The 26,982-nt window shown below is 43.2% G+C and overlaps 2 protein-coding genes across 6 annotated transcripts in view; one reads left to right on the forward strand and one right to left on the reverse strand.

The window, feature by feature from the left end:
* The window catches only part of Iqgap2 (IQ motif containing GTPase activating protein 2), a 274,968-nt gene that overhangs the window by 194,956 nt on the left and 53,030 nt on the right, over positions 1-26,982 (forward strand). For all 4 annotated transcript variants that reach the window (XM_059276313.1, XM_059276314.1, XM_059276316.1 and 1 more), the window contains 4 exons: positions 12,643-12,733; positions 17,572-17,739; positions 19,910-20,052; positions 23,286-23,456. In XM_059276313.1, coding sequence (XP_059132296.1) covers positions 12,643-12,733; positions 17,572-17,739; positions 19,910-20,052; positions 23,286-23,456 — 573 coding nt within the window. The remainder of the gene's footprint in view (positions 1-12,642; positions 12,734-17,571; positions 17,740-19,909; positions 20,053-23,285; positions 23,457-26,982) is intronic.
* Positions 1,263-7,013, reverse strand: F2rl2 (coagulation factor II thrombin receptor like 2). 2 transcript variants are annotated; one of them, XM_059276318.1, is made up of 2 exons: positions 6,953-7,013; positions 1,263-2,396 (listed from the first exon to the last, which is right to left on the reverse strand). In XM_059276318.1, the coding sequence occupies exons 1-2, from the start codon at positions 7,011-7,013 to the stop codon at positions 1,348-1,350; spliced, it is 1,110 nt and encodes a 369-aa protein (XP_059132301.1). In that variant the 3' UTR covers positions 1,263-1,347. The 2 variants fall into 2 exon arrangements, with proteins under 2 accessions (XP_059132301.1, XP_059132300.1); XM_059276317.1 differs by having other exon boundaries at positions 6,950-7,013.

A 26,982-nucleotide genomic window follows, 5' to 3' on the forward strand; every position in this document is an offset into this window, starting at 1 on the left:
AGAGTAATAATAAATACATTTATTCTGCATAAAGGTGCTGTATTGTTTAGGGAATAATGAAAAGAAAAAAGTCTGTTCATGTTTGGCTTATATAATTTTTTCAAGTGTTTTTGGTCTGTGGTTGTTTGAATCTGCAGGTGTGAAACTTGCAGGTACAGAGATCTTACTACATGGAAAACTTAATTGTTATGGAACTAATGTCCATATGCAAATGAGCTTAGCAGGCTTGTGTGTATGGAAGTGCCATAATTATAAGAAAATGGTTTAGAAATCCAGATGAAGGCTGGGCGGCAGCGGTGGCACACGCCTTTAATCCCAGCACTTGGGAGGCAGAGCCAGGCGGATCTCTGTGAGTTCGAGGCCAGCCTGGTCTACAGAGTGAGATCCAGGACAGGCACCAAAACTACGCAGAGAAACTCTGTCTTGAAAAAAAAAAGAAAAGAAAAAGAAAAAAATGAAATCCAAATGAGGAAAATGACACTTCTTGTTTGAGAGTAAGAGAAGAACAATCCTTAAAGACTTGAAAAGCAGGACAGAGTAAAGTAAAGATGCCAGGATGGGCTTTCCTGGGGGCGGGGAGAGGGCAGTAGGAAAGGGGAGGAGGGGCGGGTTGGTGGTGAGCGAGCAAGCCCGGTACTTGATGGTAGGCGTGGCTTCACAGGTCATGTTAGGCAGCTGGTGATGAAAGCCACCCTAGGGCTTGTCATTTCAGGAGCAGTGCGGGGTCCAGGGAAGGGTTTGCGTGATGTATTCAGAAAGATACTCGAGGAGGGTTGACCTGATCTGTGGCCGCTCAACTGGCAATGAGGACGTGTTAAGGCAGACGTGGGATGAAGACAGGGCCCCGGTGAGGGACACAGCCATGACAGGATGGCTGCTCAAAGAGCCGCCAGTAATACTCAATTCCCAATGCCACTCACAGGAGGGAAGGGGATATTTAAAGCTTGGAGAATCAGGAAGGCAACTAGAAATGTGTCCGTTGTCATAAGGAGAATAATGATTATTTTGCTTAAGATTAAGACATTCTTAAAATACTGACAAAGTGTTTTTTGATCCTAATAATTTTATGACATTTGATGTTTGAAGCATTATTTCAAAGGAGCTTAAAAATGGAGCTGGTTGTGCATTCCTTTAATCCCAAAACTTGAGAGGCAGAGGCAGGCAGATCTCTGTGAGTTCTGGGCTAGCCTGGTCTACACAGTGAGACCCCCATCTCAAACAAACAAAACAAAACAAAAAAACAAACAAACAAAATTGGGCTGTTGCTGCCATGCACAAGTCGGCTCCAGCAGGTACATTTTCGGCAATATCTTTCCTTGTTCTCTAAGATGCTCTTGCCAATGTTGGCTAAGAAGTAAGCTGATCTACAATTTTTGACATGACAAAATAAAGGAATGGATCTAGGCAACTATTCAGGCTCCCCAGGCACAAAGCGATGAGATACATAAAGTACAAGCTGTCGGTGTTGTTGTAGTAGTAGTTGGCGTGGTGAATTATGAGTATAATGTTGGTAGGAGCAAAGCAGATTGTGAAAATCACAAGGATGAGGAGAACCGCCTTGATATACCTCATCCATCTGCGATCCTGTGCGTTAAGCTTGCGGATGAGAGTTGTGTAACAGTAGACAATGACCACGAACGGAAGGAGGAATCCAAAGAACGCTAAGGAGGTGAAGTAGTAGAACTGGAAGGGAGATGGAGACTCGCATGTGTTGTGGACATCATGGCAGGTGGTGATCTCTGGCTGGACAAGATGATACTCCTGCCTCAGGATGGCGAAGGGCAGCATATATAAGAAGACCATTACCCACACCAGGCCACACATGAGCAGACTGAAGTTGCGTTTGGGCAGCTTCCGGTATGTGAAGGGATGGACAGTGGCCAGGTATCGGTTGATGCCCATGCAGGTGAGGATGAGAATGGAACAGTACATGTTGCCGTAGAAAATGAGCGTGGTGATGCGGCACATGGCCTCTCCAAAGACCCAGTTGTTCCCATTGAGGTGGTAGGCAATCTTAAATGGCAGTGTGACACAGAAAAGGAGATCTGCGATGGCCAGGTTGGTGTGAAAGATGACCAGACAGATGGATTTGGTCCTTGAGGAGAGTTTCCACAGGGTCACAATGTTCGCTGGCACACCGACCACAAACACCAGGATGTAGATGGAAGGTATCAGTTTGGTACTTAAGGAGCTTCTCAGGTATCCCATGGTAGCGTTATTCACATGGAGAGTTGAAATGCTTTCTTCAGGACATTTCATTTTCACAGTCGTGGTGGCCCCTGTCCAATCCTCTATGTCAGAAAGCGGGAACTCTTCAAAGGTATTGGAGGGAGCTCCATTGAAGGTCTTAATACTTAAGGTTGCCTGTCCTGAGTTCTCGGAAATATTTTTCGTGCCTGTAATTGAAAGGAAATATCATCATATGATTTGTTACCAAGTCCTGCCTGTGGTTTGGATAATAAAATGAAATGTTTGATGCTACGTGATCTTTGTAGTTATAGAACTTGGGGTCATTTTTTTTTTTTTAAATCACTATAGATGATGCAACCCACAGGCATGCATATAATATGTACGATATGCCCCATACTGTGCTTTCCTGTGAGAACAACTAGATGACACTCCCCTGCATGTCAGGACTTCATAATAGTGCTAAATCAATGGTTCTCAACCTGTGGGTCGTGACCCCTCAGCCAAACCCCTGTCTCCAAAAGTATTTACATTACAATTCATAACAGTAGCAAATTATAGTTATGAAGTAGCAATGGAAATAATTTGATGGTTGGGGGTCACCACAACCTGAAGAGCTGGATTAAAGACTCACACCATTAGGAAGGTTGAGAACCACTGTCCTAGATGAAACAAAACAGCACAATGGAACATTATAGGGAAATGTTTTATTGCCTACAAACTATATATATTCAGGAGATAATTAGCCAAGTTGAGTATTCAAGAAAACTGTCACTGAAAAGATAAGCTTGAGCAAAGGTGAGCAAGCTACAGAGATAGAACTTAATACATGAGGAAGATTCTGACCCACGGTGATGGCTGAGAATGAATCTGGGAATGACCAGTCAGTTGATTCTGAAAATGTCAGTTGCACACTTACATGGCAGTTTTCAACTCCACTGCCATCTACAAGTAATTCCTAGACCAGAGGAGAAGGTGCATGGACATGTCCTGTCTTGTGCTAATTTGATACATCTAAGAGATGAATTTGAAAAATAAGTCACACAGTTCATTCCCGAAGGGACTCTAAACTGTCTTCTGGAGCCATGATCTAGTTGTATGTTCTGGGGTTGCACACAGAAGTCTTCTCCCCTTTGTTGGCAATTGAACACAGGACTTTTCAGTGCTAGGCAGCTGCTCTACCACTGACCTCCACCTCCACCCTCTGCACACAGAATTTGCAGAGGATTTACTACTGTGGTAGATAGAATAACATTCCACCCAACCCGTGATTCCACCTGCCAGCTCCTAGAACCTAGGATATGTTACCTCACATGGCAAAGGAGTGATTTAGTTAGCTATCAGGAGATGAGAGCAGAACCCTAGATTGGCCATCGGGTCCAAATGCAGTTTTACAAGTCCTTATACATATGGCGGAAGAGGATCAGAGTCAGGCTGGAAGTGCTATTCTATTGCCTCTGAGAGTGAAAAGGGATCCAGGAGCCAAGGAACAGTGTCTTGAGGCAGTGTGGAAGGCAAGAAGGCAGATTCCCTCCTGGAGCATCCATATGAACATACCCCTAACAACACCTTGATTTTAAGAATTTTAACCTCCAGGGGAATCAGATGGTAAGCCTGTGTCATCTAAAGCAGTCACTATGTGAACATTTATTATCGCCTGCACAGGAAACTAATGTAGCCATGATTTTGACTTCTGTTTAAAGTGAGTTTGGTGGCAGAAGATTGTGAAGGCAAGGGGACCTCATGTGGGGACTGCTGTCCAAATTGCTCAGATCTAAGATGGGTGAGCCATTGAACTAGAGGCAAGGTTGTAGAAAGGTGAAGATGGGAACACGAAGTTAAGCTGGCCCCTGAGGGACATTTCATCTGATGGGTTGTAGAGGAAGGTCTGCGGGCAGCGGAACTGGAGGTTTCCACTTCCGAATGACTTGGAGGAAGAGGATGCTGTTTATAACTGGGATCAGGCAAGAGTGAAGGGGAGAAAGTGGGAAAGGAATTCAAATCTCAGGTTTATAGGAGGTTGGTTGGTTTGGCTTGTTGAGACAGGGTCTCCCTGTAAGCCAGGCTGGCCTTGTCTTCCTGCCTTGTCTTCCAGGTACTGGAATTCCAAGTGTGTGTGCCACCACATCTGGCTAAAAGCTCAGATTGTGGTGTGACGGAACTGGGACAGCTGATGGAAAGTTAGTCTGTAAAATGTTGGGCGGGCAGGTGGAAAACTGGATGTGGCATTCCCAAAGGCCAAGAGCAAATGAGAGGTGTGAATGCCTTAGTCTTCAAAGAGTCCGTAGTTAAATGAGGAGAGTGGAGAGATGGCCTAGAGAGATACAGGGAGAGGGAATGCAAGGACAGCTTTAGGAGAAGTGCCAAATTTTAAGAGGAGAGAAGACAGAAAAAATCAAAAGATGAAATTACTGTGGTGACCTGAAGAGTTAAAAATGAGTTTTTTAAAATGAAAGAAACATAGCCAGGCGGTGGTGGAACACGCCTTTAATCCCAGCACTTGGGAGATAGAGGCAGGCAGATCTCTTTGAGTTTGAGGCCAGCCTGGTCTATATAGTAAGTTCCAGGACAGCCAGGACTACCCAGAAAAACCCTGTCTCAAAAAACCAAAAAAGAAAAAAAAGACGCATACCAGCTACGTGCTACAGATACTTGGTGTGACTTACCATGTTCATGTTATTAAGTTCCTCCAATGCCAATTTAAACCTCGTACATTCCAATCTGAAATGCTAGTCCCGACCACTGAGGTCCGGACACAACGCCTGAATCATCCATTTTAAATACTCAAGGATGATGTTCAGTGGACTGTCTTCATTCAGAGCCAGGTTCTCTCCCTGATCTCTAGCCTTTGCTTCCAAGTGTAAACTCCAATAGACCTCGGAGCCTGTACAGGCTGAATTCAGCATATCAGGTGGGGTCAGTGACACTAGGAAAACTGCTGTATGAAGATGACTCGGTGTCGTTCAAGGAAAGGATCATTTGGAGGGTAGCGTTCCATGGATCTAAGTTAAGATGGGAGCATTAGGGCTGGAGAGATGGTTCAGAGGTTAGGAACACTGGCTGTTGTTCCAGAGGTCCTGAGTTCAATTCCTAGTAACCACATGGTGGCTCACAGCCATCTGTAATGAGATCTGGTGCCCTCTTCTGGCATGCAGACATACATGCAGACAGAACAGTGTATACATAATAAATAAATAAATAAATAAATCTTTAAAAAAAGATGTGAGCGTTAGAGAAATGTCTTGTGACATTTGAGCTCAGTCACTCAAATCCTTCTGCACATTTACATTTGGGAAAAGTCAAGACATCACTCAAAACAAGTGCTTTGGCAAGTTGGGCAGAATGGCGTGTACAAATATCTTCCCTCCAAGGTCTGGTGAGAAACCTGATGAAACCACATGTTGGTCAGTTTTCAGACGAATCCTGTGGTTGAGCAAGGCTCGGTGTCTACAAACATGCTGGGCAGAGACTATTTCTGTGAGATCTCAGGTCTGGCCCTATCTAGGCCTTCTGTTACCCAGAACCCCAAGAATAATGCTCCTTGTTCAGTTTTACTCATAAAGAAATGACAAGGATTCTTTGGGTTTTGTTTGGTGTAATGTTTCTGAAATGCTCTCAGCTTGAGAGAAGCCTTCAGAGTCTAATCCAGGGAGAACGGCCCTCTGCTTCCTGGTGACATATTTTCCCGTCACATCTCCCCATGGCCGTGGGTGAATGAATCCACGGCCTGAGTCTCCTTAAGGGCTCACTTTTCACTCCTCCCAGTCGTTACTGGCATCAGGAAGGAACCCTCTCATGTAACTCATTTCCTTTCAGCTGTGGCTCAGCTCTTTTACTTACCCTCCCAAAGAAACCCTGAACCTGTCCAAACTCTGCTTGGACAGCCCCTGCCATGGGTCCCCTTAAACACTCTGCAGGGACCTCAACTTAAGCATCATTCCTTTGCAGCGGGTTGCCTTCTGTTGAACTTTGGTTTCATCTCATATCCCCCTCCTAACACTGTGGATTGCCCTGTGACCTGAGAGTGAGCTCCGATGCAATCCTGTCTCAAAGCTTCATTTCAGAGCAAGCAAGAAGTTATAAGCTACCACATCGTGATGGGTAAAATAGACATGTTTAAGGTGAAGGAATTATATTTGGGAGATCATATTTCTAAAATTATGCATAACCAATTAGGCATAATCATACCATATACATATACATATATATATTTGTATATACATACACACATATGTATGGGAGGTGGGGGGGAGTGAGAACTCCCTGGTACTGAAAACTTAAGAAAAAAAGAAAGCTATTTAACTTTGGAAACACTGTTAGCATCATGAGCTGCTGAAACCAAATGACCCTTTGTGGCAGTATTTTTCCCCATCTATGCCTCAACAGAAATTATAAAATTTATAAATTTAAAAAGATTTTTAATCCCTTGAAAAAAATACAATCTTTTCTAAATCAGGAAAACTCACAAATACAAACACTTCTCACAAAGAAAATTGTTTTCGAACCTAATTGTACACAAAGTCTCGACTCTGCCACAAATGTGTAAGTCCTAGTGGAAAACAATTGATCTTTAACAAGGTTTGACTTGGCAACAAACTTTAGATACCTCCATGATTCCCTTTTAATAACCCAGATCAAACTCTGCCTCTGGGTTCGCTGGGTTCCCAGTTCTTGGGAGACAACAAGAGGAGCAGGTTCATTTGACTCCTACAGCACGAACGGTCCCCCTCTCCCCCATCCCCAAGTCCAGAAGAGGACTCACCACTTTGGCAAAAAGTGGCCGGCAGAAGCAGCAGCCTAGCAGCAGTCAAGATAAGGACTTTCATCTCGATGTCCCGAGACCCGGTTATGGAGCGTTATCAAGTGTGCAGAGTCACAGACAGGTTCCCCTCTGCTCCATGTACCAGCAGCAAGTGGAAGCCTGAGAAATGTCTACCCTGCACTGTGTGGGCAGGGACTTGTGCTGCCTTTGCAGGGAAAGGATGTGGCCACTTGATGTTTCCGTATGAGTGACTCAGGCTGAGCCTCTCTGGAGTGTGTTACCCCTTTAACCCTTCCTCACCCCCTGCCATTATTTCATTTAGAACCGATGCTGTATTTTCCCCCAGGGCATTTAAATAATGGCAGAGACTGCAGAGTCCTTTGCAAAACAGAGCTGAGAACAGATGCAGAGCAGTAATTAGCTTTGGTTCCACAGCTCAGTTTTTTTTCCCCATTTCAAAAAACAGAGCTCCAGAGTTAGACTTTCTATTTAATACATGAGTAGTTAGAAATTATACTTATGTATCAGTGCCTCGCTCAGCCACTGTCCGAGAGGCTTCTCACGGCAGATGGGAACTAGCACAGAGACCTACGACTGGACAATGTGCTGAGGGAGAGAGATTCCAGGGCACTCAGTCCTAAATAGGATGTCTTCTTCATCAAACCTCTTCCCTCAAGGCTTGGGGATCAATCCAGCACAGCAGACAAAAAGATAGAGCCAAACGGGATGGACGACTCCAAGGAAACAGTCTTCCAGACAAAACGGGACTTAGGCACATATGAACTCAAGGTTTGCACAGGTTCAAGCCAGGTAGGGTCCCAGAGCAAGACGGGGAAGTGGACGTAGGCTCCCACCACTGACCAAGAAGCCATCTGCAATTGATTTCTACTGGCCAAGGAAAAATTAATTCCCTCTGATGGAATCTCACTGGGTAGTGTATTTAACCACGTGGCAAGGTAGGCCCCATGCCCAGGAGTGGTTGGCTAACACAAAGGGAAGTCAATGGTAGGTTTGTGGACTTTTTTTCTCATATCGCTTTGTTGAAGCATTTTTTTTCTTGTCTTATTGGCCTTTTGCTTGTATATTTTGGTTCCAGTTTTTGTGTTTGTTTGTGTGTGTGTGTGTGTGTGTGTTTCTATTTTTTTTGTTGTTGTTTGTTTAAATATAGAGAGAAAGGTGAATTGGGCAGGTGGGAGGGACCTGGGAGGAGTTGAGAAGAGAAAGTGTGATCAGAATATAATATGCAATTTTTTTTGCAAAAATCAAAATGGAATTGTACTTTCTTTTATTCTATTTCAAAATTTAGTTCCTAAACTGATAACATGATTATAAACTAAATTAACATGAAAAGCAAACACACACCACTCCCCTTTCCTTTTTTTTTTTTTTTAATTCTTTGAGACAGGGTTTCATATAGCCTAGACTGGCCTTGAACTCTAGATGTAGCTGAAAATTGACTTGAACTCCCGGACCTCCTTGTCCTTCTGCCTCTCGGATCACATGCATGCCTGGCTTCTGGAGTGCTGGAGACTGAACCCAGAGCTTCATACATGCTAGGCAAGGACTCTACCAACAGACTTACCTCCTCAGTCCTGGCAAATATTTAAGATGTTGAACTTGTAATAGAGGTGTTAGATTGCTGATTCATAGTGCACGTTTATAACCCCAGCAATTGACAGACTTCAGCAAGAGGACCATGGTGAGCTGAAAACCAACCCTGGCTACATTGTGAGTTTGAGCCCAGCCTCAGGAACATAGTGAGACCCTGTTTCAGAGGGGAAGAGAAGAAGGTTCTCTGCCTACCTTGGTACTTGTCCAGAACTTAGTTTAGTTGTTTCTGGAAGGCGGGTTCCTTTATCATAGATCAGTGTGTTCTAAGCCATTTTAATAACTGTGGAGTCAGGTTACAGGGCAGACTCATGGCAAACAACTCTATCTGAATTGAACAAAAATCATAATAAAGTACTGAAGTACAAGCAACTCTATTTGATTGAACTAAAAGCATAATAAAATACAGAAGTACAAGAATTTGCTTTATTCCATGAATCTTGATGAACAGGTCTATATAATAAGCATTTTAAATTTCATACACACACACACACACACACACACACACACATATACATATCACATTTATGTCTTAGCCGTCATGTTTACTAGTGTTAAGTTTATTTAACAAACTATAAAAAAAGAAAACTTGATGCTAATGTTTGCCCTTAATGAACAATATATGATTAAATTCCAAGTCAGACAACTCAACCTCTAAAATGCAGCAAGAATCAGAAAATTCAAACTTTGCATGAGACTTTTAAAGGCAGAAGAAGTGGTAACTAGGAAACAATAGAGAGGTCTATATTAACTTTTAGCATGCTGATTAAATTTATTTCCAAAGTCATTTAAAGTCATTTCCAAAGATCAGATTAACACTTCAACTGTATGATCTGTGGCACCATAAACCAAGGTAGAACGTTCTAATACTGTAGCAACGTAAACCCAGAAAATTGTTTTAAACTTTCTTGGCATCACCCAAGTTCAGCAAGTTATGGTTTGATTTGCCTGAAGCTTCGTTGTTGGTCATTTCATCTGCTCTTAGCTCATGAGGCCTGGCTGTCCAGCTAGGTGAAGGCCTGGCCACCACGGCACTATTCCCAGTCTTCTGGTGAGCGTCTAACAGGGAGACTTCACATCCGTACATTTTTGTTTTCACTTTTGGTTTTGGGTTGAACTTTATTTCAGTCCATCGTGGTCTCGAAACTGTTGACTTAAATTTGTTTGGTTTTGCAAAGTCTGACTCCAGTTTGCCTTCTGAGACTAATACTGAGACTAATCTTCAGTGTGGACTGGTCACCATCTTCTTATCCAGGCAAGAGTGTGTGTGGTCCATCTCCTACAGTGACGCCACATGTTCTTCAGGAGAAGATGACTGAGATGGGAGGAATCTTGTGTAGTTGATTTTTAAATTATTCCTGGGGAGGGTGGGGTTTCTTCCGGTTTAAAAATAGAAAGAAAAAAAAAATCCTAGGGCTCATGAGAAGGCACAGAGGGTAAAGGCATTTGCTTGCTCCTCGAGCCCGGTGACCTGGGTTTAACCCTTGAAACAAGATTAAAGGTGGAAAGAGAGAACCAACTCCACAAAATTGTCCTCTGACCCCCACATACATGCCGTGGGACATTCACACATTCACACACACACACACACACACACACACACACACACACACATACACACACACACACTGTAAATAATTATTTAAATCCTGCTTTCCTGTCTCCCTTTCTTCTTCAAGCCTCTCATTCTTTGTTTTTGCTTGAACCTCTTCCAAAGTTTCATTTCCTAAGAAATTACTAAGCTGCTTGGTGATGGTTCCCACATGGCCACTGTAGCTGGAGATGACTCAGGAAGCAGGCCTCCTGAATTTTCTCGAGTGCTGTGTCTGCTCCCAATAACGCAGGAGGAGGAAGCGTGTGTCTGGTGTGGAACCCTCACCACACACGTTATCTCACAAAGCTCCTGGGGGAAGCTGGGGAGTGTCATTTCTCCCTCCAGACTCAGTACTTCCTGAGCTCTGAGTGAAGTTTACCCTAAAGGACTCCCAATGCCAGAGTTGATTCTTTCCATGTACCACAGATATGCATGGATGTGTGAGCATATACACGTGTGTTCATATGTGTGTGTATACATGGAGGGGGTGCACTGGGCTAATAGGTGTGTGTGTGTGTGTGTGTGTGTGTGTGTGTGTGTGTGTGTGTGTGTGTATAGACATGCAAATGTATATGGGGCCACAGGACAGCATCAGGTGTCATTTCTTGGATGCTGTCCACCTTTTTTTTTTGGGGGGGGGGGGCAGGGTCTCTCACTGGCCTGAAACTTGTCATTTCAGTGAGGCTAACTGGTCAGTGAGCCCTAGGGATCCTCCTGTCTCTACCTCTCCAGTGTTGAAATTAGAATAGCACACTACTCCTGGCTTTTCTCTTTTTAGTGGGTCCCAGGGAATCAAACTCAGGTCCCTGTGCTCGCCAGCCGAGTTATCTCCACAGCCTCTCCCAGGCATCCTGATTCCAGGTTTAGAGCACAACACTTATCCCTACACACGTAAATGAGCACTCACGTTCTAACAGTGGAATTCCAGAGGCTGGAGAGGTGGTTCAGCAGTTCTGAGTGCACGCTGATCTTACAGAAGACCTGAGTTCAGTTCCCAGCATGCATGTCAGGGAGCTCACAACTGCCTATATCCAGCTCCAGGACCAATTGCCCTCTGGATTCTCAGGACAGTTGCACTCATGTGCTCATACATACAGACACACGTGTACACATAATTAGAAATAAAGTCAGTCTTTTTAAAAGTGGAATTCTGGGGCTGGAGAGATGGCTCAGTGGTTAGGAGCACTGGCTGCTCTTCCAAAGGACCCAGGTTCAATTCCCAGCATCCACATGGCAGTTCACAACTGTCTGTAACTCCAGTTCCAGGGGATCTGACACCCTTCTTTATACAGGCATGCATGCAGGCAAAGCCTAATGTACATTAAATAAATAGATTTTTTTTTAGAAGTGGAATTCTAAATCTTTCCTTAAAGTATTTAATGTCTACTCTTGAAATTGACTTGAAGTCTCCTTTAATATCTGCCAGCACTGTGTTGGTAGCAAAATCAGAATTCACCCGAACATAAACCACTAAAAGTCATCCTAATCCCTGCTGCTGCCCCTTCTTTCTGAAGCCCATTGTTAACTACTGAGTTTTTCTCCTGCATACCAGCCCCTCCCGGCTACTTCTCCCCCACGTGCCGCAGCTGCTATCACCTTGAGTGCGGTGCATTCTGATGGTTCTGGCTGCGCCAAGAGATTCTTCTTCGCTCCTTCAGACCAGTTACCGTATTTTTGTGTCTGTTTTTGTCTGGGTGTCTGGCAAACCTTGGGTGTCAACTCTTTCCCTCAAATTTAAAACATCCCCTGGCACCCTGGGACAACTTGGCACTTAGTGTGCCAACCATGGTTCCTGAATGCTTTAACTACCTAGCCATGGATGGCTTTTTAATAGAGGTGGCATTTGAGTTATGAGTTCTGAGACATGGTAGTAGCCAGCTAGGGTAGAGTGCTGCGGCCTGAAGGAGGATGCTGTGAGGTCCAAGAGAAGGGAATAAGAAGCTAGGGAGTCAGGCAAGGCCCCGGTCACTGGACCCGAATCCACAGTCCTGAGGAGAGAGCTTGTGCTTCTTTCTAAAGTTAAACAGGAAGGAGGTGATGAGACATCCATTTTTAAATGACTGGGAGTTCTCACTGGAGAACGACTATGGTACAGACCAGATTGGCAGGAATGAAGCCTCCTCAGACAGCAGCACAGCTGTCCAGCCAGGGCAGTGGTCCTCAGCCTCCCTGATGCCGCAACCCTTTCATACAGTTCCTCGTGCCATGGTGACCTCCAACCATAAAATTGTTTCGTTGCTACTTCCTAACTCTAATTTTGCTACCATTATGAATCATAATGTAAATAGCTGATGTGCAACCCCCAAAGGGGTCACGACCCACAGGTTGAGAACCACTGATCTAGGGGCTGATGTGGCCTGCCTGTTGCTGGTTTGTGCTGCCTGGTGCTTGCTGAATAAGAACTAGGTGGTGATAATAAAATGACTCCTGAAGAGCAGTGTTGATGCTGTTCCATCAGCACTCACTGTATGATTCTGTGTCCCTGTTCCAGGATCCTGAGAGTGTGTCTAAAGTTCTCTGGCTGGATGAGATACAGCAAGCCATCGATGCGGCCAACATGGACGAGAACAGAGCAAAGCAATGTAAGTCCTCACCTCCTTTTGCTTGTCAAGCCTGCCTGCCTTTGCTGTAAGTATGCACCTGAAGCCATTCCCTTTGAATTTCTGGAAAGATTTGAATACTTTTCAGTTTTTAGTGTAAACAAACACATCATATCTAAACAAGCATATCACTAGTTTCCAGTCACCAGGTGCTGTCTCCAACAAAATTGGACAGTGTTGCCAAACAAAATCCAGAGAGCAAACATGTTTTGTAGACTCTGGAATTGGGTGTGTAAATCAGATCCTTTTTGTCCTGTTGATCCATAGAAAACTATTTCTTCACAATAAATATCAATTCTCTTTTTTTATGCTCTCCATTGTTAGCAGACGTTTTTCCAAAGAGACAGACCAAAAGGTGGAGAGAGAGGAGGCAGGAACTGGAAAATGCAAGGTCAGACTTGCCTTGACTGGTATCAGCTCTTAATCACCACGGGCAGATGGGTGTGGCTGCATCTGATAGCTGATTCTGAAATAGTGTGAATCAGAGACTGATGGAGTTGGCCAAGTGTTCCTGATATTCCCATATGTGAAGCTGGCTGGTAGTTATTTCTCTCTTGAGCACACACACACACACACACACACACACACACACACACACGTAAATGAATAAATAAATGTAAGAAAAAAATTTAAGAGAGAGATCTAACTTGAATCATGAAAACAATCCAGGTCCCTGTATTCCCATGATGGAGTCTATTGAAAAACCCACAGGACCTTTTAATGGAGGACAGGCCAAGTCTCCTTGAGGCAGAATATCAGTTCAAAAATAGTATTGTTAACCTATTTCCCAGAAGGACTCATGGCCTTCTGCGTAAGGACTGCTGGGGGATGGGGATGGGTGAAAGACATTAGCAGATTTTTTTGGTTGTTTTATTGTTTTGGGTTTTTTTGTTTTGTTTTGGTGATGCTGACTCTAATTCAAACAGACCCAAAATGTCACCATTGCTTCCCCAGAGCAGGAAAGTCAGGTGATCAATGGGGTTTTCATTTGCAGTCCCTCTCCCAAGGGACTCAATGAGTCTGCTTAATACACTCTACAGTTGCTTGTCCTCTTCTGGAATGCCATGAGCAGAATCCCTACATTGGTTCAAATGATCAAAATTTTTATTTTGTTTTATACCTCTGTTATCAAAGAAGAGTCTGAAATTGCCTCTAAGTTGATACAGTAACCATCTCCCTAACATAAAATCAAATGAGACTCCTAAAAGTGGAATGTAGCCACTCACCACCCCCTGGCATGGCTGGACCCTATGCCATCAGGTCACAGAGTGCTGTGGAAACAGCTTCGTCTCCTCCCCAGATAGAGCAACATCTGTAAGGACCATCTGGGCTTTGTTTCCTTAGCTTGGAAAAAATGCGTTAATTTCTCTGAACTGGACTCTTATGCCCTTAGGAACTTTGAAGTCATTTTTTCCTAAGACTCTAATGCTTAAGAGAAAAAAATAAATTCAAGAGGGATGTGTAAGAGTTTTTAATTTGCATATACACTAAAGATAGTCATGATCTGCCAAGGCACCTTGAAGAAATGGGGTTGTAATGTAGACACTCAACCTAGCATGCCCCCTTCTTAGAGATCCAGCCCGCCTAAAAGTTATTTTATTCATTATTTTCCTTACATATAGCCTGTGAATATTGGGTCTGTTTTTCACATGGAGACCCATGGTCCCTTGACTAGGAAAGCTAGAAGTTTCTCAGCTCATGTGGCTCTGCTGTCCGTCGGAACTCTTCTGAACCCTCTGAGTTCTGTCCCATGCCACAAGAGTTGTGACCCCCCCTATAATATGTAATGATAAAATTGATTTTTTTTTTCCACAGTTAAGGCTATCTATAGTCAGACATTAAAATGAGAATGTCCTGATTTTGATGGAAATTCCATCTTACTTTTAAAAACATTCTTCCTCCTTTGCATGAAAACGAACTCCTTGTAGGTTTGAAGCATCCTAGATGATTTAACAGAGGGCATTGGCCCCATGTATGTCATCATAGGCCAGACTGAAAAGGGGAGGGACTAAGTGCCAATGTGTTTATTTTCACTGGAGTATCTTGCTTCCCTGAAACATTGCAGTGTTTCTCAATGTCCCCCACCCACCCAATCATTATACCCTAAGGAATAAAAATTTCTCCCTAGACTTTTCTCATCCTGACATTACAATACCACAGACATGTTGTATACCTGTTTATGTACCATATGTAGACCCATGCTTTACACGTTAAAGAACCAGTAGTTGCTATGTTGGGTGTTTATCCACCTGTGAGTGCATCCTTTAAAGAGAGCCCACTGGTGTGAGGCTTAAGGTCTAAAGCACTTGACTTTCTGAAGGTCAGTTATCTGACATCTTCTACTATCTGTGACTCAACTACCAGCCACAGAGTAAGTTTCTAAGTCATCAGAATAGACGTTGTACCTCCTGGGCATTGGAACTAATCTGCTCTACTCACAGGGGACCCCTGGGACAGACGAGCCAGCCTGCTCTTCCCATATACACAATTCTAAAGTCCACAGTTGTTTCCTGCAGAAGCCACAAAACTCCCAAGAGTTTGACTGCCATAGGTTGGCATGCAGATGTTCATAGGAAGTGATAATATCAAAAACCAGGGGACTTGGAGGACATGTAGTGCTAAAGAATACACCCAAACACTCCATGTCCTCTCAAGTATTACTTGCTTTGCTCAGTACGACTCAACAAGCATTAAACACCTCCTGGGTACCACAGTTAGTAAAATGAGGAGCAATAGGTGCTCAGCTGCTTGTTGAGGGTTTTCAGAGACCTGTTTTAGATCTTCAGGGAAAAGAGTTCCAGTTGGTACTGGAAACCCACCCGTGTGGCTCCACCCGTGTGGCAGCTCTTTGCTCATCCACATTCAACTGCAGGAAACATTCCTGTGTTCAGGAGCTTTCGTCTTCATCATACATCTTTCAAGGAAGATTAATTTGGCTGTGTGATTTCAATGCAACGGTCCCATGTAGTTCATGCAGAAATTTTTCTTTGTCACTTGCTTATTCCTCCTGCCTCCCTGAAACCCAAGACTTTTCCCATGTCAGCTCTTCATCCACCAGAGCTTCCCTGGGGGAGAGGAAATGATAGAGGAGGGTGACCACTGTAATCCTTGCTCAGCACAAGAGCAAAGGCTCGCTGCTGTCTGTATCTGTCATTCAGCACTCACTGGAGTTTACTGGAGAAGTTCCCTGATACTGTCTGTGAGCATCTCTGGATTCACAAGGCGTTGACTCGAAGCTGGCCAAAGTCAACACATTCCATGATCCTTCAGCTGTATCTGTTCACAGTATTACTCATAATATTAGGAGCATACAAGCATAATTGGATGATGACCATATATTCTGTTCTAGTTTCATTCTGACCAAAGGCAACTTAAAGGAGAAAAGAGTTTATTTGGCTAATATAACCAGGTTGCAATCTATCATTGACAGAATTTAGGGCAGGAACCCAGAGGCAGGAACCACAGAGGAGCTCTGCTTGCTGACTTGCTCTCTAGCTCCTGTTTAGTTAGATTTCTTTTTTTAAAAAAACTTTTTTATTTTAAAGATTTATTTATTTATTATGTATACAGCATGTATGACTGCAGGCCAGGAAAGGGCACCAGATCTCATTACACATGGTTGTGAGCCACCATGTGGTTGCTGGAAATTGAACTCAGGACCTCTGGAAGAGAAGTCAGTGCTCTCAACCTCTGAGCCATCTCTCCAGCCCCTAGTTAGATTTCTTATCTAGTCCAGGGCTACCTACCTAGGGATGGTGCTAACCACAGTGTACTGGGTCCTTGTGCATCAATTAATAATCAAGACAGTTTCCCCAGAGATGCCCACAGGTCGATCTGAACTTGGCAATTCCCCAATCAAGGCTAATTAATACTCTCAGATGACTCTGGGCTGTGTCAAGGTGACAAAGCTAATAAGGACAGTCATTTAACACTTGCTGGAGTTTGACATTTGGGTGAGGGGGGAACGTCCATCTTCCCCTTCTTTGCATCAAGATCTTCTTTCTAAATATAGAAAGTATTTTAACTTGGCTTCCCCTTATCCCCCTTCATTTCTAACTTAGTGTATTTACAGGCTACAAAAACAATTTCATTGCTTGGACCAGGTCATTCTTTCCTAGAACTAAGGTAGATAATAATACAGAATTCACTAGGTTCCCTTAAGCATCCGAGAGTTCACTATGACTTTATTTGTGGAATGAGGCAGACATTTGAAAGGTTTATTAAGTTTAAGTTGATCCAAAATAAAGTTTCTGGATTCCTTTGCCCATCTTACTCACTGTGCTTTTCTAGAACATTTCCTTAGGTTGGTTATGACAACCTTGTCAACAGTGCTAGTTTAATACAAGAGAATATTAAGATTTCCATAGCTGAATTAGTATTTTGCTGACTCCAAAATAATTGTCTTCATAAAGTGAATTCTCAGTTATAGGTTCTAGATCAGGGCTGTATGTCCACCATTGGTGTGCATTCCCCACCAGTCTTCAACACATACGTCACAGTGTGGAGCCTCCCTGCCATGCACCCGGCATATTTACATTACAACAAGCACCACCTAGTTACTCTCGTTCCCACACAAGCCTAACCAGAGAATGTTGGAGCTTTAACATGCCGTGTTCCCATAGAACCTCCCCTTTTCAAACCAAACGGACAGGAGAGCTGGTGGTTGGCCAGGTGAGCATGGCCAGACTATCGGACCGAGTAACGGTTTAATACCAAAACACCAAAGCCGTCCTAGAAGGTTGCCGTGTGTGTTTATATACCTTAGAGAAGACGGTATATATATAATGACGATCCGAACCTTTTTTGTCCTCATGACCCAGGGGTTTCACTGGTCGTTGACGTCAATGAGTGTTTGGATAGAAAGCAGTCGGAACATATCCTGTCCGTACTGAGGTCTTCTTCTAGTAATATCCATAACATAATCCCAGAATGTGCCAACAAGTACTACGATACCCTCGTGAAGATGAAAGAGTCCAAGACTGACAACGGTAAGCATTTCCATGACTTAGCACAAATGTGTCATTTAAAATACGGTGGTTTCTATGGCATTGTGATTTCTTAATTGGGGGACAGTTGCTGCTTTTACGTCAATATTCTGAAATTGTTAGCGTCTTTGGCAAAGGAAATGTTTTTAGGTTCTCTTCTAAAGCTGCAGTTACCTCAGCAGCAATGCATAGATGGTAGCATCATAGAACTGAAAAAAAAGTGAGATCTTTCTGCTAATAACTGCTACCATTTAACCCTTTACGAGACAAATGATATGTAATTATGCAATATTAAACAGGGGATATGAAGCGGGAATAGATAAGTAAAATGTAACAGATCCATATACTGGAATATTAGCAGCCATCAAAAGGGATGAAGAAGATACATGCTACAACATGGGTGAACTTGAAAACGGTCTGTTCAGTAAAGGAGACAGACGAGACAGCAGGGCCTGGTAAGGTGCCTCAGTGGGTAAAAGCACATGCTATGAAAGTTTGATGACCTGAATGCTAGGCCTAGAACACATGGTAGGAGGAAGAAATGGACTCCTAAGAACTGTCCTCTGATGTCCATACATACGCCATGGTGTACATGTACTGGCATGTACACACACACATACACACACACACACACACACACACACACACACACACACACACACACATTTAATTAGAAATGAAAGACCAACAGATGAACAGCTATCCAACTGCCCATTTGAAGAGAAAGTTGTCGCTTCTTCTGGACACTGACAAATTGAACACTTGAGTATTTAAAACTAAAAAGAATCAGCACATACTTATATAACCTGGTTATATAGTTATATCTATTCAATTATTTGAATGTATTTAAATATTTTATGAAGACAGCCACTCAAACTTTGATTTACCTGGAAAGATGGCAAGTCTATTGGTCACTTAGCAGGAGTAGATTTAGTCAGAACTTTTCAGTGGTTAAGGTAGTTCTTAGGTCTCTGGTTTGAGTCAGAATTCATGGCTAATTAACAAAAGTAAAGATTTCTAAATGTACTATAATGTGTAGCCCATAGATTCACGAGGAAGAGACACTCTTCTCAACCAGCTTGAGCCATGGCTGCCGTGACTTTCATAGACATCCCCACCCACCCAAGCCACGCCCTCTCGGCAATTTGTTTTCTCTTCTTGTGTGGTTACGGAGTACATCTTGAGTCAAATCAGGAACTCCCTTTTTCTCTGCTTTCAGTGACCTTTATGCTGTACATTTTCTGTTTTGTAATTTGAATAAATTTACCCCCAGAAGTGACTCACCTCCACCTTAAATATGGGTCATGGTCCTTGTAAATCAGTTCTTGTCAAAGAAAGTTCTGGATGGCTTTATTGGCAAATAAAATTCTCCTCACTGGTCTCCTCCATTTAGTTGTGAGGGTGTCAACATCTCCATGTAACATGCATTACTTGTTCACTTTTGCTCTTTGATGGCCATATTTGACTCGGGCCATCTGTCTTAGTTAAGGTTTTCTATTGCTGTGAAGAGACACCATGACCATGCAACTCTTACAAAGAAAACATTTCATTGGGATGGCTCACTTACAGTTTCAGAGGTTCAATTCATTATCATCATGACAGGGAGAATGGCAGTATTCAGGTAGACCAGAAGGCAGTAGGAAGTCAACTGTGACACATTGGGTGGTATCCTGAGCATAGGATCCCTCAAAGCCTACCCCCACCATGACACACTTCCTCCTAACAAGGCCATACCCACTCCAACAAAGCCACACATCCTAATAGTGCCACTCCCTGTGAGATTATGGGGGCCAATTACATTCAAAATACCACACCATTCCCATGAAAGAATTGGAATCCATAGTCAGTGTTAGATATTTATCTTTCCCCATTTGGGGGTGGGGTGGGGGGATGTAGGTGTGTGGTAAGACACTGCCATTGAGTACTCAAAATTCATTCCATTTTACTCTGTCGTTTCTAGCGACTGTAACATGGACCAACTGAACACTTGGTGAAAAATATTTTTGCTAGGTTATGGTATCTGGTCTATTAGACTTGACTTATCAAACCTAGTTATCTATCCCTTATCCCCTTTTAACCAGAGACCTGATAAATAGTATGTTGCTGAGCTTCTTGGTAGGAAAGTGTAAGAACTCCATTCCTCTGCAGATGCTAACGAACTCTTTTTCTTTAGTGTCTGGTGAAGGTTCATGGGTCAAACTCAACCTGCAACAGAAATACAACTACTATTACAACACAGATTCCAAAGAAGGCTCTTGGGTCTCACCTGAATCATGTTTGCCTAAAGAATCATGGCTCACAGGAGAAGAAATTGAGGTAGGAGGTTGGTGTTTCGTGGAAAACTCAACTGTATAAAGAGAAGTGTGGTTCTTCATCATGGAAGTGATGGAGGAGACTCGTCAATTTATTTGGAGGATGTGTGGGAAATTGTCTTCTTGGACTGGAGTTGAGTGTGCTGCCTTATTAAGAACTGTTAGTTCCATATCCTGGTACAGCTAACCAAAGAGAATCAAGGGAACCAAAAGGAAGAAACGTGGGCAGCTCACCAGAGATGCTAGCTGACTTGAAGAAGTCAGTCTTCAAGTTTTTCTTAGCAAAGTTCAGTTTGACTAATAATTTTTAGTTGTCAATATATTGTCTTACATCTTTCCTTTCTCTCTTTGCCTACAACTTAATGTGAGACCATTCCAAATAAGTTTTTCCCACGAAGTGCTGGAACGGATGCCTCTGCCACAGATAAGTCCGGCCATGTCCAGGATGGCTTTAGGAACAGACAGCAGAGAGGTGCAAGAACAGGGTGGAAGACTTTAAATATTCGCTTCTCTGAAACAATTGTCTTAGTGTGTTTTTGTTGGTTGATGTCATTTTTGCAAGTCTTGTATGCTCTAGTATCCAAGTACAGTTGAGTATATTTTGTAAATGACTTTGATTTAAGTGCTGACCCAAATTTAAACATGATATAGTGAATCCGAACTTTTATTTTACCTCTAAAAATCTCTCTTAATAGATCCTTGACCATATTTGAAAGTTTAAGCTGACCGTATTTTACTTGCCAAAAAATAATTTCTCTATTTATTTGAGAAATAAATATTTACATCATATGTAAAGGGATGAAAGAAACACCTTGGCAGAAACTGACCCCTCTGTGACTATGCGCTATTAAATTTATTTTTAAGGACACGAAAATAAATAGATGCAGCTGGAGAGATGGCTCAGCGGTTAAGAGCACTGGCTGCTCTTCCTGAGGTCCTGAGCTCAATTCCCAGCAACCGCATGGTGGCTCACAACCATGTGTAATGAGATCTGGTGCCCTCTTCTGGCCTGCAGACAGAACACTGTACACATAATACATAAATCTAGATAGATAGATAGATAGATAGATAGATAGATAGATAGATAGATAGATAAAGTAGATACTCTCTAGAAAGTTTCCTTTAAAAAAAAAAGCAAACAAACATAAAAACAAGAACTAAGCCATAAGTAGATGATCAGGTAGCTGTTGCTAGAGTGGCCTTCTTCATGAGATCCTTTGTGTTCTGGGAAGCTGGAATAGTGAAGAATGGAGTGAATAAAGTCAGAGTGGTGTATAAATGGAATCACCCTTCTTAGGACGGTCAGATGTCAGAAGGAAGTTACAGCTAGAAATACTCTTTCATGTGTGCCCATGAGCACCCGAAGAGTGAGTAGCACTACAAACAGGTCTTCGGAAAGCATGAACATAGCATGTTTCTTTCCAAGGCACTGCCAGTCAGTTTGATCACATATCATCCTCGGAGGGGAGGTAGAGCATGGGCTGTCAGCATCAATGTTCCTAAGTGGGGGAAATGAGGCAGAGAGTGGATGAAGGAAATAGCGTTGATTCTACAGCTTGCACAGGATGCGTCAGCAACACAGAGGCTTTTCCCAGGGTGTCCAGTTCCCACTTTTCCAGTCTCTCACTGTTGGCAACAGTTTCTGATGCAGCCACCTGTATATCTAAGTGTGATATTGCATGCCCATTGCTCTGGAATTAATAATGCAAGATGCAGCTCGAGAAACAGATTTACTGTGACACAGACAATGAGTGCTGCTTCCCAGGGGAAAAGGCTCAGGAAAGAATCCTCACCAAGATTGCCTTGGACTCAAAAGACATGAGACTTGCTGATAAATGTGTTAGAGTATGTTCAGAGAGAATACACTGCTAATAATCTTTCTGTCCTGGAGAAGAGAAATACAGCACATAAATATAGATCACATTAGTATCATTAAGTCAGTCGCTGTTGGGTGTGATGGCACTCACTTTTAGTCTCAGCACTCAGGAGGTAGAGACAGATGGAGCTCTGTGAATCTGAGGCCATCCTGCTCTATATACTACAGGCTAGCCAAGACTATCTAAGAATCCACCTCAGAAAGATAAAAACAAGAGTCAATAGCCTCAGAGATGCGACCACATAGACATATGTGCTACAAGTTGAGGGGTGGAGAGGAAATGTAGCCTGAATCTGACAATGTTTAAAGACAAAATTGAAAATGAGAAGAAGAAAAAGCCTAAAGGACATGGTTTATTAAATAGTTTCAGATGTCCAAAGTGCTTACAAATTTTAGGCAAAGAATATGAGAGCAATGAATGATTAGTGCTGATTTTTTTTTTCCAAATCCCATGCCAGGATTGAAAAGATGTGCCATGCTGTGAAGAAGCAGCATTGAAGAGTTAAAATTTGAGTGAAAAAAGACTCATCTGGCATGCAAAGATGCCCAGATACAACTTTCTGTTACACTGAATATCTGTCTATTGAATTAATAAATGGTGGATGGTCTCAGCCTTTTAAAAACAATAACCTGAAGTTAATGTCCTTGTTCAATGAATACATTTGCACATGTCTTCTCTTAACACTTTCTCTGCACCTTTAAATGATTTTTCTTCTTACTGCTTGAATGGACCAACAGCTGGGTACAGATGTGCTGGATAAGAGGCTCCAGCTGGAGGAATTACTCCAGTCTTTCTATCTACTAAGAGTGAAGGGAAACCCTATCAGGAGCCCACATGAAAACTTCTCACAATCCCCTTCTTTTCCCCCATTCCTCTGGACTTCCTGTTGTCCTTGATAACATTTGTCTATCCTCTCCCACCAGTTTTCTGCCTCCAGTATCTGATTTCCCTTGGAACATCATTTGGGGCTGGGGAAGGGAAAAGAAGAACCTAGGACTTTCTGGTCACTGCCGTCTCCCCCTGCCCCATAGTCTGAGGGAGTGGGAGGCAATGTCCGTTCTGATGGTAGTCAACCTTGACCCTTTTACAGTCTGCGGAATTCAGGCCGGAGTCATGTGAGATCATTCCACACCTTCTTACGCCACCTTGCCACCATGCTCAGGGGATTCAAAAATCCTGTCATTGGAAAGAAGCTAAGCCAGATCATCCCATGGCTCTTGTTAAGTTTGTCTTTAAACCAAGCCAAAAAAAAAAAGAACAATCCATTTCATTTCCTAAAAGCTGCCGTTTCCAAAAGCTGTTCTTTATGTTCCTTTTACCCGATGTGTGGAGAGTAACCATAAGACGTATCTCTTGCCAGGACATCATTGAGGAAGTCACATCCAATTACATCCGTGAGAACATATGGTCTGCTCCAGAAGAATTACTTCTCCGCTTTGAAGCCACGAGCTCAGGACCCCTCCTTAGGGAAGAGTTTGAAGCTAGGAAATCATTCTTGTATGACCAAGTAGACAGTGTGGTCAAAATACAGGTATGTGAATCACCTACCACAGTTACGGCAAGCGGTCCTGTCTTCTGAAAATGCTTCCTTTGAAATCATAACAGTCAGCTACCAGCATTCTAACAGAGCTGAATGCAGACTCTTCCCTGGCTGGTGCCCTATTTTAGGAAGCGTTTACGACAGGGACTGCCTTAGTGATGATATATTTTAAGTTGTGGTCCTCAGAAGAGTATTCAGGCTTGCTCAGATCTGCCTGCTATCAGGTACCTTGCTCAGAGCTACCCGTGAGAGCTAAATGGCTACCTCAGACTGGGGTTGAATTGGGTTTCTCCAAACAGCAGCTTCTCCATGTGTCCATCTGCTGCTGTAGGGGTTAGTGTGTGGTGATTACTGTCTAGCTTTTTCTAGCCTGAGCCACCAGAAGAACAAATGAGCTAGAGCACATTCAGCGTCTGCAGGGCTCTTCTTTGTATAACCGTCACTCTTCGTTCAGGCCTGCAGGGCTTCTCCTCTGTACCCCCCTCTTTAAAAACTGTGACACAACAACAGAAATGATGACTTGAGCTTTCTCAAGGGAGGAGGAGAACTTGTCAGATTTAGATGTTTCTCCTGTATTCTTGCAGTGCCCTGTACTAGCCACCATGCTAGTTTCCCCAGGTCTGCATGTGTACCCTTTCCTCCGGAGGCTAACGTGAGCACGTCACTGATTCTCGGAGCTTGCAGGGCTTTGCTTCAGCCCATATCTGTGAGATTTCCTACAGTGGAGACATTTCAGTGGAAGAGCGTCTCTTTTGTAGCTGTTGGTGAACATCTTTGCCTCCTGTACCGTGTGTTTATGTTATTTGGGGCTGAGGATGACTGTTATTAACTTGGTCTTCTTGTGTCTTGTGTAAGTGTTTTATTTGCTCAAGATGTTAGCAGGACCAAAATGACTTTTTTTTTTTTTTTGAGGAAATCTCTGTTGTAAACCTGACACTTAGGGTTTTTTTATGTGAGCCATTGAGTTCTAATTCAAAATTGTTCTAGCTTATGTGTTGAAAACACAGCCTAAAAATAGAATAATCTACACCATCAAAGGTAAAACAAAATTCAAAGTGTCAGCCAGTGTGGTGCAACTTGGACCAGCCCTGCAGGCTCCAGCCTTGGAACAAGAGTGCAGTTGGGAGTCGTACAGAAGAGGCCACCGTTAGAGATTGCCCTTTCTATTAGAACCCAGTGCTGAAGTCAGGAGAGTGCTGGGACAGGACAGAGAAGCTCACATGGGGCCTTGCTCCTCCACCACAGCAGTGGTTCAAGATTGAAGGACACGTCATCAAACTCGGAACTTAGCCGCCACGCCTTCTTTCCTTCAATCTGGCGTCTTCCCAACAATGAAGGCTGAGGTCTAACAGTAAGGTAATGACACCGATGTGGCCCAGAAGGGAATGCACTGACCCGTAAAACCAAACGACCAGGAGCCAAAAAGCATCGTGTTGATCTAATTTCTCACCTGAGTTGCTAATGGAAGCATCTTAAAGAAATACTGGAAGGCTTCCCCTACACAAAACAGCTCAAGCTTTCTAGACAGTCCTCTGGCCCCAGACATACATTCTTGACAGTTTTAGAGGGAAATACGGAAGCAAATCTTCTTGGCTCAAGCCGGCCAGATCCAGGCTACACTTAGAGCTCCTCAGATGTCCAGTCCAACATGAAGGGAAGCCAAAGAGAATCTATTGTGTTTCTGTTTTCTGTGCTGGAAGTGAAGCCCACTGCCTTGTGTACGCTAGGCAAGCACTCTGAGCGGCACCCCCAACCAACCATCCAGTTTTAGAACAATTAGACATCTCTAACACAATTGTTTAATGTACAGCTGGGAGTATGGCTCAGTGGTAGAGTGTTTACTGGCATTCCTGAGGCTCTGGGTCCAGGCCCTAACACACACACACACACACACACACACACACACAAAGCCCAAGTTTGAAAACAAGTAAGCCAGAAAAAGTCATTATACATAAGTAAAGGAGATTTTATTTATATCAAATATATAGAAAATGAACATAATTTGTAAAAATGTAAATGAAGTAAATGTCGAGTGATATTCTTCCAGAAGAAAGTTTTATACTGAAATTCTCAAGGAATTTAATAATGAGACATTGTATATGTGAGTGTGTGGGGAGAAGTGTGAATGGATCAGTAACAGCCGTGGCAATTAAATTGTGACATCATCAAGTGTAAATGAATGAAAGTGAAGAATGAAAAAATAAACATTGAAATTAATTGAAACGGGCCTGAAGAGTTGGAATCAGAAAGCCAAGAGAAAGAGTAACTGACTTGCCTGGTGGTGGTAGTGGTGGTGGTGGTGGTGCACGCCTTTAATCCCAGCACTCGGGAGGCAGAGGCAGGCGGATCTCTGTGAGTTCAAGACCAGCCTGGTCTACAGAGCGAGTTCCAGGAGAGGCTTCAAAGCTACACAGAGAAACGCTTTTATTGAAAAAAAACCAAACAAACAAATAAATAAAAAGTAATTGACAAGACACATTTCCTCGTGTAAAAATTCTGATGCCCTGCAGGATTATGAGGCTCAGGTGGGACAATTCACACTGAAGACATCTCCAGTTGCTGCTCTTAGGTGCTCAGTGTGTGATGAGGTAATAGAGACGACTCAGAACAGATGGTAGGGATCCAGTATTAAGGTCATTGGTGTTTCTGTGGGAAGAGGTCAAATACAAAATTTTATCTAACAGGACAAACATAACTACAGTGGAAAAATTTTTCCTTGAACTACTGAAAGCTGGCTTATCTCTCTTAAGGAAGGATGTGGCAATGACTAATATCAAAACTTAGAGCTGGGCGGGAGAGATGGCTTGTCAGTTAAGAACACTTGCTGCTCTTCCAGAGGACTCAGTGTGGATCCCAGCACCCCTGCCCTGTGCTTCCTCCCATCTGCCTGTAAATACAGCTCCAGGAGATCCAACACCTTATTTGGGCCTCTACAGATACCCACACCCATGTAGCATACACCTAAGTAAAACATAAATGAAAACTCCTAGCCCTAGGACTGACTGACTGACTGAACTTCAGTTGAGGAAGGCCACAAGCCTCCAGGCAAAAAGAAGAAAGGGCTTGTGTGAAGCAATTTCAGAGCCTAAGGGCTGCAAAGCAGGGGAACCCCTTGGGGCAGTTGTTCGTCCTGCCGACCCCATAGGCTTAGCCTTGTAGGTTGCTAGACTTTAGAAGGAGGGGAAAAAGAAATCGTTCAGAGCTTCCTGGCTACCCTACATCACAATCTTTAGACGTTGTGATTAGAGTTCTGGGTACCCATCATCGAACAAGACAGCTGCTTCAACAGGCCCGGTTTTCTGGAGATTAACCTTGAAAATACATAAGAAGAGGAGTAATCTCCAGTATTTCACAGTAAATATGTGTATAGTCCCAGAAAACAGAATAAGGTGGCTACTATAAATTTTCCCACAAGTTCCCGTAGCAGCGAAGAATGATTTTATTACAAAAAGCTCCCAAATCATGACATGGAGACTTAATTAGTTTTCAGTGTTTGGCCTTAGCTTATGCTTGTTTC

This window comes from Peromyscus eremicus, chromosome 11 (assembly GCF_949786415.1).
Source record: "Peromyscus eremicus chromosome 11, PerEre_H2_v1, whole genome shotgun sequence".
Lineage (NCBI taxonomy): Eukaryota > Metazoa > Chordata > Mammalia > Rodentia > Cricetidae > Peromyscus > Peromyscus eremicus.